We start from the raw sequence: 16,370 nt of genomic DNA on the forward strand, positions 1-16,370 counted from the left end.
TTCAGAGTTCATTGCATCAGTGATCAGATGATCAGATGATCAGACGATCAGAGTCAGAGTCATCAGACAGGAAATGAAATGAATCTGAACGAGAGGGATTGAGAAGGTCTGACTTTGAATATAGTAACAATAATTTCACCGGTTCCGGCAGAACATTCGAATGAAGTAATTGAAATGATCATTTCATCATTTCTACAGCACTACAGACTACAGCTACAGCCTACAGATTCTCTCTTCCTTTTTGTTACAGGTGGCTTCAGGGTTTGGTTGAGTTTGAGTTGCAGGACCACGTCTGTTGCTTTACTTGAGAATTGAAACGAATAAGCTATAGAATAATACCTCCTTTCAATCTTAGTAGTTTCAAAAGTCCCTTGGAAAAATGTTCAGATTGCGTCTGAGTTCGGTCTGCCGAGTAGAGAAAGTAAGAAGAATCATGCAGTGATTATTTTATTTTCCTAATCTGTCGTAAATCATCTTTGTAAAGCATGGAATATGATTTTTACTTATAGTTTAACGACGAAATGAGTTTTAAACTCCTTCTCTCTCTTCCTTTTTGTTACAGGCGGCTTTGTTAGGTCGAGTGACAGGATCACCTGCTTATGTTGGCCAATCTTCCACAAATCACGACCTTTCTAATCTCAATAGCTGTTTTGGACTTGTTTATGGCAATAACCCGCACCATTGTAGATTCTGCACATACACGGTGAATTTCATATGAGTTTAATTCTTCAATTTATTCTCACAATACGTATTTTACTCCCTTGTATTTTATTTTTAGCCGGAAAACGATTCTAACAATGGATCCGAAGTTGAAGAAGGAGATGGTGAACATCTAAATGGAGATGTGAATCTTAATGGAGCCGTCTATAAAAAGGTTGATGAAAGAAAGTGGGGACAAAAATTGAGACTGAATATTAATTCAAATTTCTTCCTAGAGAAGCTGTCATTTGCTGGCTCACTAGATCGACCTTTGTTATTCAAATGTTCGTCAGTTGCACGTGCAATTTGTGTTAGGAACTACCAAACAAATCCTCATTTTCAGGAGAAGCAGAGCAAGCTGCAATATAATGTAATTAAGACTATATGATATTCTGGGTTTTTATTTAACAAGTTCCCAGCACTTCAATTTTTAGCGCTTGTAACTTATTAAAATTCTAATGTTGTTTTGATATTTTTAGTTTCCTACATTCCCCAATGTCTTCAACTACCTATTATAATAATTATGTCTACAGTCGATTATGTCAATATTCTAATCTTTTTATTTTATTTTTCAGCTAGAACCATGGATGACAAGCCATCCGCATGCCATCGTGAAGACTGGGGAACTCACGAAAGAATTGGTGAGTAAGATTCATATTTTCATTATTATTCGTAAGTAGCCTACCTTGCCTTTTTACTGAAGTGTACCTATTATTATTTTCAGGAAAATGCTCGAAAAATCATTGATAACGTTATAATCCCGTTAACTGTTCGCGAATATGCCCACAAAATTAAAACACGTTTTCCAAATATTGAAGCAGCTGCTCCTTCTGACGAATTAAATAGTGAAGATACCGACGCAGGAAAATGGATCGTTAGGGAAAAATATTTATGGCATAAAATTCTTGAAGTAGGATCGAATGACATGTATGTGTCGGTAATCTTAAATCATATGCTAGCTGAGTTCAGGAAGTACGAAAATATCAGTATAATTGATGAGGTGCCTGCGAACAAATTTAAGGAGTGGAAGTTGAATTTCTGCCTAGCTATAGCTGAGGGATTAAATTTCGCAAACAAATTAGCAGCGCATCCTAGAAGTGAAATGATGAATGTTGAAGAAAAAGTAGTTGACCCGTATTTGAAGATGTTTTATGATGCGTTGGTCGGTTAAATAAAACCTGAATAGGTAGTCAAAAGAATATGTACAGTTGATTTTTGTTAAATTCTATCTCTCATTAAGTATAAATCAAATATTTCTCTTGAATTTTCTAGCAGTGATGTCTATTGTCAGTTTACCGACTTTCTTCGATAAATGTCGATCTCGATTCTTTTAATACCTACCTACAGGTTTAGTTAGTAAAGTTAGGTACTGTAATTTTTCCCTCGACAACTTGTTTGTTGTAAACCGTTAATTCAAATATACTTATTTTATCGACTGTCAGAAATGGTCCTGTGTACCTATTTTATTATGTGTTTTATTTTCTGCGCCAAAGTAATGGTGGAGCTGATTTTCGAGTTGATTTGAAACTATTTCTTTTTTATATTTTACGCTGTTTTTGAGTATTTTATTAACCGAAAAACGTCAATGTCATTTCGTTATCATTTTTAAAAATCCAGTTTTGAGCAATTTAATTAGTATTCCATTTTGAAAAAAAAACAGGTGTATTTTACAAATTTTCAGATTGCCAAAACAGTCCTGCTTTTCACTAAAATTGTCAATTTTTGCTAAAAAATTTCTTGAACTTTCAATTTTTTCCCCCAAAAAGTATCTAAAATCTCGTTTTTATTTTTAAACGTAGGGAAATACAATATAGGCAGGAATGTCAGACACCCCGAGTCATTACAACATTCCATCTCAGCAACACCCTGCTGCTGCACTCCTAAAATAAAACAAACCACACCATTAGGTTATAAATTTATTACATAAAAATACCTTAAAAATAACGCATTATACAATTTTAAAATACATACAAAACTTCACTCGTCCAACATTGTACACGAAAAAAAGGAGATAGTATTAAATAAAAAGTATAAATAACAAAAAAAAATAATAAGTGATAAAACATAACGTGTCGAATTACCATCGAAATTAAATAATTTAACCTTTTCACGCGATAACTTTGAATTATTACCATTACAATACTCAACGTAGTACTAAGATCACGAATTATTTACAGAATAAAACACAAATGGGGGGGGGGGGGACAATAGTGTCGATTAAAAAAAGAAAAAAATGTATATCCTCATCGTATGTACTAAATCTTGCAGACAATAAAATAACAAAAGGATAACGAATCCAAGAGTGATAAACTACATAGGTAAAAGCATTAATAATTCTATATCTTACAAAGACCTTTATCCACGACACACGCTTAAATACATACCTCATCATCGAAAACTTTTAAAGCCAATTAAATTAAAATTGAAATAAATTTAAAAAGAGAAAAAAGAAAACATATACAAATTTTAAAAAATATCATCATCTGCATTGTTTACATTTCTACGAGAAAGAATCGTTAGAACGATTCTTTTTCGTTCTGTGTATTTCGATGCACATCATAAATCAACCAAATACTACATAAAACATGTACATATATAATAAAACACACACGAGCTCAGAACATCGTCAACATCACAGGGAATATAAAACGAACGAAAAGATAATAGCCACGAATAGACTTGGCATTTATTCAGTCGATCTCCGTCACAATATAACGACCCGCGAGCCGAGTTATCTAATATCGTAGTACTAAAAATCTTCTCGATGATTATTTTTCCAATTCCAAGGCTGCGTATTGTTCTTCGTCCACTTCGGTTACCATTAAATTACCATCGGGTAGCAGTAAAACAACTCTTCTCGGTCCACCTATGGGGGAAAAAAGTCGAGTTTAGATTCGCTTCGACTTCGAGTGTCAAATGGATCTTAATCAAGGGATACTCACCACCAGGGGCAGGTTCTCCGGCTTCGATAAGCTGGGCGACAACTTGACCAGAATTTTCGTCGGCGTTTTCGGCGATTTGTTGTTCTTGTTCTTCGGTAGCCTCTTGTTCGGCGATTTCGGTACCGGCTTGAATTTGCATAAGCTCGACTTGGCCGTTTTCTTCTTGTTTGACGTAGATTTGTGAACCATCGGGTAGAATGTTTATCTAGAAACAGGAATGAGTTCAAAATAAGTACGTCGATTGAAGAAGAAACGAAGGTAATCGTTTAAGTGAGGATTTCGTTGACGAATATTCACCTGATTAGGTACTAATTGAGATACAGCATCGGCGTAAGCGCTTTCCAAAGTCAGTACGGTGGATCCGTCTTCGTTGGTTCTTTGCATGACTTGATGTCCGTCTTCGGTTACGAATACACATTGTTGTTCGTCTTCGCCCGACGCTACGACGATAGTATCGCCTTCTAGTTTCGCATTAGCAACCTATACAAAAGTAAAAACAAACTTATGGTATCATCGAGCTAAAAAAGAAACGATTTGCGTTTCAATAGGGGTGATGAAATCGCTTACTTGATAGACTAATCCATCTTCTCCGGTGATAGTGATCATATTAGTGTTTTCGGCGTGTTCGCCGTCGGCTAATTCGGCAGGAACAGCGATAGCTTTAAGTTCACCTCCATCTTGGGTGGTGGCGAACGCGGCATTTTGAAGTAAACCAGCAGCGCTACAAAAGTCGAAGTAATGCTTTTAGCATACGAATTGGATAATGAATTTACACGTAAATCAAAAACGTACTTCGTGACTTTGTATGTATTTCCGTTAATCTCGGTGTATGTTTCACCTTCAACGTCGTCTGTCTTTAATATTAATCCTTCTGTGGTCATCTACGATATAATCAGATAAAACACGTTAAAAAAATAATCCAATATTCGAAACATCGCTGATATTTTTTCCATCATTCGACTTACTCTTACCGTCATATCTTTCTCATCTTTTAATAAAATTTGGTGCGTGGGCACAGGAGATGGAGCAGGCGAAGGCTCGGGTGATGGTTCGGGCGTAGGTTGAGGTGTCGGTTCGCCTTCGGCGCGCATTAATCTCTTGCCTGTTTCCGGATCAAGAGTCAAAGGTCTGGCTGGACTCAGTGGTTCCATATCGAGTTCTAGAAAACAATTCAACATCATCGATTACATCAACTGCGATACATTTCTCTTGACCGATCGCATTGGCTTCGTTGACGTTGCTTACCTTCGGGGAAATCGTCAGGTAATGAATAATCTTCCATATCAGAGTTCTCATACTCGCAGAATTCCATTAGGAAACCGTCGCCATCGACTAATCGAGTTCCGGAGGTATCAGCTGAACTGTCGCCATAACCTGTCAATGATAAAAAACAATAACGTCTCATTTCCGAAAATAAACAATTTTTCTTAATGCTACAAATTTAAATAAATGTTTAAAATAAGAGGTAAACGAAGAAAGGAATTTTTAGAAAGGTCACAGAGGTCAACGACCTATTTCACGATGTTGGCGCCAAAATAATTCAACTTTTGTTTTCGCAACCAATTATTAGGCACGCGGAAAGAGGAAATTAATTGGCTAGTAAAAAGTTCTCAAGGATGGCAAAATTTCGAGAATGACGTCAGATAATTTTGAACATGAATTTAGATGAAAAATAAAATTGAAATAATTTTGATGAAAATTAAATTTTCAAAAATTTGTCCTGAATCCATGACTTTGAGAACCACTGGCTTCATTCATTTCATGACTCAGCATTCAATTTTGGTGAGAAAAATTCCAAGAATTTCAACGATTTTTTTTTTCAATATTTTTTCAATTGGATGAATTTCATTTGACACATCATCACGAAATTTACATCGATTTAATATTTCATAAGATACAAAATGAAACATAGAAACGAACCATCGAAGCAATTCAAATTGGAACGATTTTTCGCGCTCGTTTCGAGCCTCGAGAACGACCAAAATTACAAAATACAAAACTTTATTCACGATTTACCCGAAAATACGCCCAAACAATCCTTAAATTTTACACTATAGGAAACGTTTAACAAAACATAACGCGTCGTTTTAAACAAAGGAATAGAAAAAAAAGAATGGAGAAGAAAAGATAAATAAGAATCAAGGCAATCAATTGGATCGAAGATCATCACATCAATTGGCAAAGCATCATCAAGTACGGATTAAACTGCACGTTCGTCTCGTCGTACTCACCTTTGACAAAACTATTCTTCAATCTGGATACGTTGCCTGGAGCAGGCAAGCTGGTCTTAGACCTTCCGCGAGGTATAGGTCCTCCTAATACTTTACGTAACGAATTCACTGGTTTCTTGACGTTATCGATGGGACTAAAGGTTTTTTGGAAATCTGGTTTTGATACCTTGGGTATTTCAGTTCGAGGATAAACACCTCGGAATGCCGGACTCTGAGATTTATCTGGACTACCGCCTATTAATTTAGGCGACGCTTTGGATACTTTTGATACGTCTAAACGATTTCCTAATATTAATACGCCTCCTTTGGGTCCTGGTGGCGTTGGTAAGATACCGGAGATTTGACGATCGATTGCGACCGAGTCGATCTTCACGCTGGCACCTTTTACCGACATTTTATAAATACCGGATTGGATTTCGGGCATTTGAGCGTGATCAACTTTTAAAATGCCTCTTTGATCGGCCTGCAAATGAGAAAAAAAGGCAAATTAGGCTAATTCCAGCGTAAATTACACGAATTCGATGTGCCTTTGCATAGAAAAACGTCGTACCGAATTTCTATCGGATTTTTGAGCATCTTCTCCTTTACCAAGCATCGTTGTAATCGAAGGGAATTTATCTCTAACTTCACCTGTGGATTGAGAAACACCTCATTAGAATTCAGAACGAACTCGATAAAGATATGAATATTCTATAGCTTACTTTTCTTGAAAATACCACTCTTGGGTACCTCTTGAACATCATCAGACGGTTTACTAACATTCAAAGAACTAGTTTCGTTCAATTTAGATCGTTTATTATCATCGGCGGCATCACTGTCTCCATCACTGGTTCGTTTCATAGACAAAGGCGGCGGGGAGAAATCATCGTCGTCGATATTAATTGGTTTAGCAGAAGTACCAAGACTACTGTAATCAGAACATCGTCCAATTTGAAATAAACAGATAGAAAATGGTTTGCATAAGCACGAGGATAACTACTTACGGATCAGAGGCGAAAGCCGACGGTGTATCACCACCTGTGATAAGTTTCTTAGGTTCAATTTCTTTATTAGTGTCGAACTTAGGAGTCGTAGCCGTGTACCGCTCGAACGGACTCAAAGTCTTGGGCGTAGCCGCCATCGAATTAGTGAGCGGAGTAGCCGGTACGATTTTTCTTTGGGTTTGTAACGTAGGCTCGACCTTTTTCTCGATTAAATATTTACCAGGCATCATACCGGATGGTTTGATACTCGGACCAGTAGATAATTTGGTGGCCGGACTGGCGATATCTCTCTTTAAAACGCCGGCTAGTCTGGCAGCCGGTGATTTATCGCTGGCTGTTTGAGCAGCCAGTCTTTCGTACTCTTGTAGAAGGCTTTTACACGTGGTTAGATTGGATAACGGTTCCCATGTGTTTTGCTCCGGAGGATAGCCTTCCCATTTTAAAAGATACTCGACTCGTTTCTTCTTATGATTGTATCGTTTACCGACTATTTTCTCGACGACGAAGTCTTCCTCTATTTCTTCGTCCAATTCTTTTTCGTTTTCTTTGTTATTTGTGTCAACCTGCTGCGAAAACTTGAGAATTAAAACGGGGGTATTTGAAACAAGTCCGAAGGCGAATTTACCTTATTTAGTTCTCTGGCGTGTGATAAGTTTATAAAAGCTTGGATATTTCTACCAGCGGTGACCCAGGACTGACGCTGACTTTCTGGCATATTGCACCAACGCTGGTATAATTTCCAAGAACCTTGCTGGTCAACTGTGGATATCATAATGACGATAAATATACCGTGAACTGTATTGATTATACGTTGAAAGACGATGAATTACAAACCTGCTACTTTAGTTTGCGAATTTTTCCATATTAAGAAAGCCCAAACTTGAGGTTTCTTGTTACCCTGCCGAACAAATAACAACAATAAGTGAATATCGAATAAAAAATTGTATTAAATAAAATAAAAATATCGTACTTGAGAATTGAGCGAAGTTTTATCGGCTTTTTCGCAATCATTTTTCAGTTTATGTTCACCGAATTCTTCGACAAAATGAAATACAGATTGGCAATTACCACATACTAATATATCCAGGGACGATGCTTCGTTTTCAGCAGCTGAAAATGTAACGATGATATGTAATCGATACGAATTTCATCATCGCGAACAATTTCAGTTCACAGATACACACCTGTTACAGCAGCCATAGGATCAGAAACTTCTGACGGCGTATTGACAGGCATTTTAGTCTTGCTTGTAGATCATAATAAGAAACAGAAACACCTGAAATCAAATCATAAAATCGATTAATAGTCATAATTAAACGAGTCTGTACAGATTACGAAAGCAATCGATCAAACGGAGCGGAAATGTATTCCGCGAAATCGTACAACTTTTATCAACGTAGAAAGTGATAGTGAACAGTGAACAAAGCGCAGCAGTGATTTAGCGCAGTAATGAGTAACCTTCAGGTATAACAAGTTTTCTCGACGCAATATCATCTCGAAACTATAAGATTGCCAACGACCGAGCAGCTACTTACTTCGGAGATGAAAACCGATCAATTATTAGCGATACTTTTCGCTGTATCGTTTGAGAATCTCGAGTAACGGCGACCAAATGCGAAGCCTAAACGGTATTTCCGCCATCTTACGAGAGTTGTACGGTAAACATCACTTATCAGTACGCTATCAAATTCACCGGTAAAAATTTTGCGAAATTTTATTAATCAAATTTTCATTACTTCTGGCGCCAATGATTTTGAAAAATTATCATTATAAATATTGGGAATAAAATTTTGGATAACACAAATTCCAAGTTTGAATAATGGCAAAAAAATAGGGCGCGATGTGAACCACACAGATGATATGTTTTCGAAGCAACGCTACGATGGTGGGATATCAGCCTTTTTTAGCCTACATCTGAAACTCGTTGGTAATCTTATAAATAAATTAGTTCGGGTTGGAAACATACTTAAATACGTTGTTGGTAACTCCAGCTTCGGTTTAAATATAATTTCAAGTCGAAACGATACGTTAAAATTATATAAATTGATAAATTTCAGCGTCAACTAAAAAAATTTTCACAAACGTACGAACGCCACATAATGGAAGCCAAGTTTTCTTTTGTTTACTGCCTTCTCCTCGTTGATTTTCGAAAACGTTGCTGATTGGCTGCCGAACGAACTGTAACCGAAACCGTTACTCGTGGCCAATCACAGGGCGTTATTTTGAGCGCTCAATTTTTAAATAACAACGATGTCGTTTACGTCTATTTTTAATAAATTCTCACGAAATCGGAAATATTTTAAACATTTAATTCATTTAATGCAATTTTGAACATTCAAATTGCCTTTTGATTACCTTATTTATTCAAAATTGATCGGATATTTAATTTTTCAAAGCTTTTTAAAATTTGTACCCGATGATTTCGAGCTTTTGTACTGGTTGAACCGCGCAATCCAATGAAATTTAATTATTTTTTACCTGCCAGTCATCGATGGTTGCATGAGTAGTTATTTTTCAATTTTTGTTCGCAAATTTGAGTGAATATTTTCATTGATAAAACTGTATATTTTGTAGAAAATCGCGTTTAATTTTCAAATTTCTATACCTCGTCTCTCGTTCAATCATCCTAGCGTACCATTGAATGCAAAGATGCCATCATATAAAGGTAAAGTACCATCGATCATTAGAGTAAAATTTCAGTCAAATTTCATATCATCATTTGTTAAAATTTCATCTGTTTTAGTTAAAGTAAAATGGGGCAAAGAATTGTTCAACAATGTCGAAGCAAACACCGACGAAGAACCGATCCTATTCAAAGCTCAATTATTCGCCTTAACAGGTGTCCAGCCAGAACGACAGAAAGTTATGTTGAAAGGAACCACTTTGAAAGATAACGACTGGGGTAACATCAAATTAGCTGATGTAAGTGTCGACTTTTAAAACCATATTTTTAAAACTCTGTACTAGTGTTCTGAAAGGTGTTTTTTCCATAGGGAGCTATGGTGCTCATGATGGGTACCAAAGAAGAAGAAATAGCCAAAGAACCAGAAGTGAAACCTGTCTTTTTAGAAGATATGAACGAAGCTGAATTAGCGTCGTCGGTTCGTATTCTAAAATATTACCATACGTGTGTTTTTACGTGTGTATTCCAACAGTTTGTTTTGTTTAGCTCGATTTACCAGCTGGTTTGCATAATTTGGGTAACACTTGTTATATGAACGCTACTGTTCAATGTTTGAAATCTGTTCCTGAATTGAGAGAAGCTCTAAATAATTATAAAGAAGGTTCGTTTATTGCGTTTGTTATTGTTTGTTCTTTGCCAGTGATAGTCGAAACTCGAATGACGTAAATTTTCATTTTTCAGCCATCAGTTTAAACACTAACGATGAAGTATCGAAGTCGATAGTTGCATCGTTTCGTGATCTTGTTCCTCAAATGGAGAAAGGTCCTGCCAAACACCCGATTATTCTATTGCAAATGTTACATACCGCGTTTCCTCGATTCGCCGAACGAGGTCAAGGAGGCACTTATATGCAGCAGGTAATAATTTCTCATTAATGTATTAATTTCGTCGAGTTCGTTGTATAATAATTTTTCAATGTTTCACGTAGGACGCCAATGAATGTTGGACCGAACTAGTAAGGATATTGCAAATGAAATTACCACCTTTACAAAATAGTGAAAGTGCTGCTAAATACAAGTACGTTGTTTTATTACTTCAATATTCGTAATTTGACATTGTTAATATAATCATTTTCAATTCGTAGATCATTCGTCGAGCAATATTTCGGAGGTAAATTTCAAGTCGAATGGAAATGTAACGAAAGCGACGACGAACCAGTTACGAAAACTGCCGAAGATTTCTTACAGTTGAGCTGTTTCATTTCTCAGGAAGTAAAATACATGCTGAATGGTTTAAAAAATGTACGTATTTCATTTTCAATCATTCAATCGAATCAATACTCGTCTAATTGAATTCTTTTCTACAGAAAATGCAAGAACAGATCACGAAGCAGTCTGCTATTCTAGGAAGAGATGCTGTGTTTACGAAAACGGTACGTGGCACGTTAATCATGTTTGTTTACATTTTTCTGTCGTCTAATTTTTCGAAATAATTTCAGGCTAAAATTAGCAGGCTTCCGGCCTATCTTACTATCCAGTTCGTTAGATTTTGTTACAAAGAGAATAATAAAATAAACGCGAAAATCCTTAAAGATATCAAGTTTCCTTTTGAGTTCGACGCTTATGATCTTTGTTCAACGGAACTTCAAGAAAAAATGGCTCCTATTCGAAATAAATTCAAAGTACGTATACATCGTCAACCATCCACGGCCTAGTTTTCAAATCGAAATCTAAACTCTGTTGTTGTTTTTTTTTGGCAGGAACTCGAAGAGCAAAAAGTGACCGAAGCTATGAGCGCCGATAATCAAAACCCCGGTTCTACTTCCAAAGTTGTAAAAGAATACACAACGGAACCATTTTCATTTCCCGATGGTAAATTCTGTTCGCATTTAACAAATTATTTCTTAATTTTTGCCTCTCTATTAACTTTGGATTTCTGTTTTCAGACGTCGGTTCGAATAATTCCGGTTACTATACGTTACAAGCGGTGCTTACGCACAAAGGTCGATCTAGTTCGAGCGGCCATTACGTTGCCTGGGTTCGATATAAGGAAGACCAATGGATAAAATGTGACGACAGCGATGTTACTCCTGTCACCACTGAAGAAATCCTCAAGCTTTCCGGAGGTGGAGACTGGCATTGCGCTTACGTCCTTCTTTACGGTCCTAGATTGCTAAAAGTACCTAAACAAGGAGACGCTAAATAAAAACCGTGTAAATCTCTCCTCGTTACCATTCTAGTACTCGAGTCAGTCTCGAAAGCTTTTAGCTTATTTGATCGTATGTAGATAATCCGCAAAGGAATGTTTTAAAGACTGTTTTCCCATGTAAAAAGTCGCTAATCGAAGGAAATTAAATGAAAGAAAAAACGTATACTGGACCAGATCAATGTAATAACAAAATAAAAATTAATCATCTTCTCAATTTGAGAAATAAATTACTTATATCAAAATGAAAATACAACTACTCGATGAGATCAACGTAAAAAAAAACCATCTCTTCGATGGAACTTATAAAATACATTACATTTTTAAAGTAAACAACAACTATTAATAAGCTCGATATTTCATTTCTCCTCAGCGAGCTATCTTATTGAAACGAACCACAGCGCGACATCTTTCTTTGTTCTTTTCTCTTCTTTTTTTTTTACGTAATTTATACATTTTATGTATTTTTGTGTTATTTATATAAAGTATCGAATAAATACAAAAATTAAGTTAATTCGGTGTTTTTTGAAATATCCTCCGCTGATAGCAATCTATGGGCGTTTTCCTCCCCTAGTTCGTCTTTTCTTTTGAGCTTTAATAAGATCTTAAAAATGAAAAAAATCACGATTATTTTTGAAAATTTACAACTAAGAAATTCTACTTAACAGAAGCATTTGAGAGAGAGAAGCATCAAAGATAGAAATTCTACGCGAAGTTTATATCGTACAAATCATCATTCGTACCAACATTACCTGTCGAATTCTCCATTAGAAGACCGTTATTTGGTTTCGGAGCAATAGTAACGAATCGATTTTTACGACTAACTTGCGTTAACGATGAAGGAGTGCCACCTAAAGAAGGAACAGAAATCACCTCGTCAAAGATCTCTTCGACACATCAACAGTTTTAAGAATATGTACCAGAAAATTACAACTTACAAATCTGAAACTCGGCACTTCTCCCATAAGTAACCATAGGAATACCCTCGTTGAAAGGAAACAGTATGGAATTCCCGCTATAAACGATCCTTTCTGCGGTATTATCGCCTACTTTACACGATTCAGTGATTTCTCCATTAGGGGCGACTAAATTAATAACGCTGGCGTTTTCGTCCGATTTCAAAGCATTACCGAGTTTGGTATCCGGTGATGATTCGATGCCAGGTATATTACTAAAGTAGCTACGAAATTCTTCGGAAACTGGAGTGTGTTTTTCGATATACGTTTCTTGGTTGGTTGTTATCTGATCTTCGCGTATTTCAATAATAATAGCCGGATTTTGTTCGTGTTCAGTCGATTGGATAACTTCTTCGTTATTCGCCGCCAAAGGGTCATCGATATCTGAAACATGGTTCCAAGATGAGAAAAAGTAACGAAAAAAGTCGGTATTCGTTTCGGAAACGTACCTATATTGGCATCGGTACTAATCTGAGTATCTGCGTTGATTTCTAAAGCAAGGTTGGCCTGATTTCTTGTCGATTCTGGTTGAGAGCTGACATCGCTGTATCAGAGTATAAAATTAATACGTAGATTAAATATCGATAGATATCTTCAGAATTACGTCCCATGCGAATATCATTGAAATAATCAAGCATGAATGTTTTTCATCATCGATATCGGTATTATGGATTCAAAATTATAGAGAATAAGGTACGTATTCAGTATTACGTCCCATGCCGAACATCATTGAAAAATCAAGCATGAATTTGATCATCATCTAGGAAAATATCGAGTAATTTTAGTCGTAAAAATGTACAAAAATTCAGTATTACGTCCCATGCCGAACATCATTGAAAAATCAAGCATGAATTTTATCATCATAATAGAGAAAAAATATCGAGTAATTCTAGTCATAAAAATGTAGACAAATTCAGTATTACGTCCCATGCCAAACATCACTGAAAAATCAAGCATGAATTTGATCATCATAATAGAGAAAAAATATCGAGTAATTCTAGTCATAAAAATGTAGAAAAATTCAGTATTACGTCCCATGCCAAAAATCATTGAAAAATCAAGCATGAATTTGATCATCATCTAGATTAATAACGAGTAATTCTAGTCATAAAAATTTAGAAAAATTCAGTATTACGTCCCATGCCAAACATCATTAAAAAATCAAGCATGAATTTGATCATCATAATAAAGAAATATCGAGTAATTCTAATCATAAAAATGTAGGAAAATTCAGTATTACGTCCCATGCGAACATCATTGAAAAATCAAGCATGAATTTACTCATCATTTGTAGAAAAATACTAACTACTCGTAAATAATCATAAAATGGTATTCATGTACTCAGTATTACGTCCCATGCGAAATATCATCAATATTCAAGCATGAATATCGTCATCATTGTTTACAAATACAATTCAAAATTAACTAGTAAGCATCAACAGAACACTTACGAGCACGATTGTTGCGGGTTGAAAGCTTGACCGATCAATTCATCTGAAATGCAGAAAATTGATTATTTCCGATCTAAGTTTAGCAACTGCACAACTTCAATACAAATTACCTAGCACATCGGATTCGAAATTTTGATAAACAGGATCGGCGATGACTTTCTCGAGACTAGTCTTAATCAGTTCTTCAAAATCTATAGGGTCCACCTCACCAATCTTCTTTTGAGGAGAGTTCGTAATGACTTCATTTATATTAGCGGCGATGTGCTCTTGAAGCTTCTTGTTTTTAATCAACCTTTCTCCAAGTACCTGAAAAATAACAAGAAATGAATTCTCTATTCTAATACAATAATTACTTCTTAGGCTTTTCAGATCTTGAACTAACCACATCGTCTATCACAGACAGGGATTTATTTAGTTTCAGAGCACCCCATTTCTCATCATAAGATGGCATCACAGGACCACTTTTCCTTCTCATTTTCGGTTTCTCGACAGCCTGCTGTACATCCGAAGTGAATACAAATTCATCGGACTTACGTTCTAGCTTTTTTACATCACTTGCAGCAGCTTCCGGTGGTTTATCATTTTCAACGGTTAATTTAGATTTTTTACGTTCATTGGTGGAATTTTTCGAACCACATTTGGCAGGTATCCGGTTACGTTTACATTTTTTCTCACTTTTGGCGGGTTTTTCACTAGAACACGACGGCGTACATGAAGGGGGTCTTCGAGGTTTCATGGTCTTTATAGTTTTCTTTTTGGTGGCGTTTTCAAAAAATCCATTCAGTCTTTCAGAAATAGCACTAGGAGGTTTCGTAACGGGTATGACAGGAGGGGCTAGCGAGGTAGATTCTGGTTCCGAATCGGAAGATAGAAGACAAATTGCAGCTCTTGGTTTCCACAGCTTGTTTTCCGAGTATGGAGGATTTCCTACTTTATGAGGAGTGTCACAGTCGTCGTTTGGATTTACTCGAAGTTCCTTAATGCTGTCAGAATTACAAGAACGGTCGTTCTTCAGTTGTTTTTTCAACTGTAGTCTGGTACTTTGGCGTATTATTACATCGGAGCCTGGTCTAGAAGGAGGCTTATTCGATTCGGGGGTGGTTTCTTGAATACTTCTGCGAATTATTCCAGAAAAAATTAGTGCTATTTAATCAGGATACAGAAAAGAACAGAGTCAGAAGTGAACTTTACGTACTTATCGATCGTTTCACTCAATTCAATAAGCGTCTCCGGTATGTTTTTGGTAACTTTTTCACGAGATTTGTGTTTATCGGGTGTTTTCAAATTCAGACTGAAATCGCTAAACAAATCTTCATCGCAACTACTCTGAATTTCGAGCGAAAAATGAAATAAAAAAATTGCACGAAATTTAAAAAGACAAAGGTAATGTTCACTTACACGCACAGAATGTCCTCCGGGGGAATGTTGATCGTCGATGTTGTCATCTGCAGAAGACTGTTCAATTTTGGAGTTATCGCTCATTAAATAATTTAAAGCTTCTACCGGATCGGTGAACTGTTGTGACTTTCCAACTAATTGATTCACGGTACCTAGAACTAAAATCACACGTCTTTAGAATACTCGAATTTCATAGCTCGAAAATTAACTAACCAATAACTTACTCATTTCATGCATGCTCATATACTGGTCCAAGATTTCTTTCAGCGTCATTCCGTTTGCTTTGGTTTTGAAAGTGCGATTTTGCTTATGTAATTCTCGACATTCCGATAGCTCGGGACATTCGTTTAGGAACTTGTTAGATACCTCTTCAGATTCGGTAGCTTTGAGATGGCCTACGCAATGTGGTTTGAATAAGAAACCTCGGTCGATGAAGGTTTTCAGAAAGTAATGAACGTTATACAAACCATAAATTAATCGAGCGATTTCCGATGGAAGAAGATATTCTACGTCATCCATGTCGAAAGCTGATGAGTATTATTCATTAGATGTTTCAAAGTAACTTAACAACTAATACTGCGACATGCTAGTTAGAAACACAAGAAAGGTAAATGATTGAGGATATTTCTAGGCTAAAATCGACCATGTAGAATACTCACCTAGGAACAAAATACGAAGATGAATAGACATTGGATCGAACTTATAACATACTTAATACGTTCAGTAATATTTTCAACGTTTTCTAAACGAATAATTCGCAAAATTATTCCATTTATTTTACATTTTTGCACGATTTATTTCATTTTTCTCACAAAACGTTTTCATTTCCCACTATTTTTCGAAATAAATTTTATTGGCTTGTTGAAGTGTTTTTTCAAACTT

The 16,370-nt window shown here is 36.1% G+C and overlaps 4 protein-coding genes across 10 annotated transcripts; 2 read left to right on the forward strand and 2 right to left on the reverse strand.

The window, feature by feature from the left end:
* Positions 1 to 5: 5 nt before the first annotated feature.
* On the forward strand, positions 6 to 2,140 carry LOC135844764 (uncharacterized). Of its 2 annotated transcripts, XM_065363103.1 has the most exons (7): positions 6 to 165; positions 251 to 421; positions 563 to 703; positions 779 to 874; positions 941 to 1,069; positions 1,275 to 1,340; positions 1,424 to 2,140. In XM_065363103.1, the coding sequence occupies exons 2-7, from the start codon at positions 380 to 382 to the stop codon at positions 1,868 to 1,870; spliced, it is 921 nt and encodes a 306-aa protein (XP_065219175.1). In that variant the 5' UTR covers positions 6 to 165; positions 251 to 379; the 3' UTR covers positions 1,871 to 2,140. The 2 variants fall into 2 exon arrangements, with proteins under 2 accessions (XP_065219175.1, XP_065219174.1); XM_065363102.1 differs by lacking the exon at positions 6 to 165 and having other exon boundaries at positions 186 to 421.
* Positions 2,141 to 2,602: 462 nt separating this feature from the next.
* Positions 2,603 to 8,972, reverse strand: Chro (chromator). Of its 5 annotated transcripts, none has more exons than XM_065364355.1 (16): positions 8,822 to 8,972; positions 8,040 to 8,131; positions 7,826 to 7,965; positions 7,690 to 7,753; positions 7,481 to 7,614; positions 6,856 to 7,418; positions 6,574 to 6,779; positions 6,423 to 6,502; positions 5,873 to 6,335; positions 4,887 to 5,015; positions 4,607 to 4,800; positions 4,434 to 4,522; positions 4,209 to 4,362; positions 3,939 to 4,121; positions 3,642 to 3,846; positions 2,603 to 3,565 (listed from the first exon to the last, which is right to left on the reverse strand). In XM_065364355.1, the coding sequence occupies exons 2-16, from the start codon at positions 8,089 to 8,091 to the stop codon at positions 3,468 to 3,470; spliced, it is 2,754 nt and encodes a 917-aa protein (XP_065220427.1). In that variant the 5' UTR covers positions 8,092 to 8,131; positions 8,822 to 8,972; the 3' UTR covers positions 2,603 to 3,467. The 5 variants fall into 5 exon arrangements, with proteins under 5 accessions (XP_065220427.1, XP_065220426.1, XP_065220425.1 ...); XM_065364354.1 differs by having other exon boundaries at positions 6,856 to 7,421; XM_065364353.1 differs by having other exon boundaries at positions 4,613 to 4,800; positions 6,856 to 7,430.
* A 363-nt stretch (positions 8,973 to 9,335) lies between these two features.
* Positions 9,336 to 12,197, forward strand: Usp14 (ubiquitin specific protease 14). The gene is made up of 11 exons (XM_065364359.1): positions 9,336 to 9,520; positions 9,599 to 9,777; positions 9,849 to 9,956; positions 10,025 to 10,139; positions 10,220 to 10,395; positions 10,467 to 10,555; positions 10,623 to 10,779; positions 10,845 to 10,910; positions 10,977 to 11,159; positions 11,238 to 11,349; positions 11,424 to 12,197. The coding sequence occupies exons 1-11, from the start codon at positions 9,505 to 9,507 to the stop codon at positions 11,681 to 11,683; spliced, it is 1,461 nt and encodes a 486-aa protein (XP_065220431.1). The 5' UTR covers positions 9,336 to 9,504; the 3' UTR covers positions 11,684 to 12,197.
* LOC135845645 (uncharacterized) lies at positions 11,850 to 16,334 on the reverse strand. Of its 2 annotated transcripts, none has more exons than XM_065364357.1 (12): positions 16,148 to 16,334; positions 15,956 to 16,074; positions 15,713 to 15,883; positions 15,495 to 15,646; positions 15,286 to 15,416; positions 14,473 to 15,205; positions 14,201 to 14,396; positions 14,091 to 14,133; positions 13,089 to 13,183; positions 12,622 to 13,023; positions 12,436 to 12,534; positions 11,850 to 12,287 (listed from the first exon to the last, which is right to left on the reverse strand). In XM_065364357.1, the coding sequence occupies exons 2-12, from the start codon at positions 16,005 to 16,007 to the stop codon at positions 12,235 to 12,237; spliced, it is 2,127 nt and encodes a 708-aa protein (XP_065220429.1). In that variant the 5' UTR covers positions 16,008 to 16,074; positions 16,148 to 16,334; the 3' UTR covers positions 11,850 to 12,234. The 2 variants fall into 2 exon arrangements, with proteins under 2 accessions (XP_065220429.1, XP_065220428.1); XM_065364356.1 differs by having other exon boundaries at positions 15,489 to 15,646.
* Positions 16,335 to 16,370: the final 36 nt, after the last annotated feature.

Source organism: Planococcus citri, chromosome 4 (genome assembly GCF_950023065.1).
Source record: "Planococcus citri chromosome 4, ihPlaCitr1.1, whole genome shotgun sequence".
In the NCBI taxonomy this organism is placed as follows: Eukaryota; Metazoa; Arthropoda; class Insecta; order Hemiptera; family Pseudococcidae; genus Planococcus; species Planococcus citri.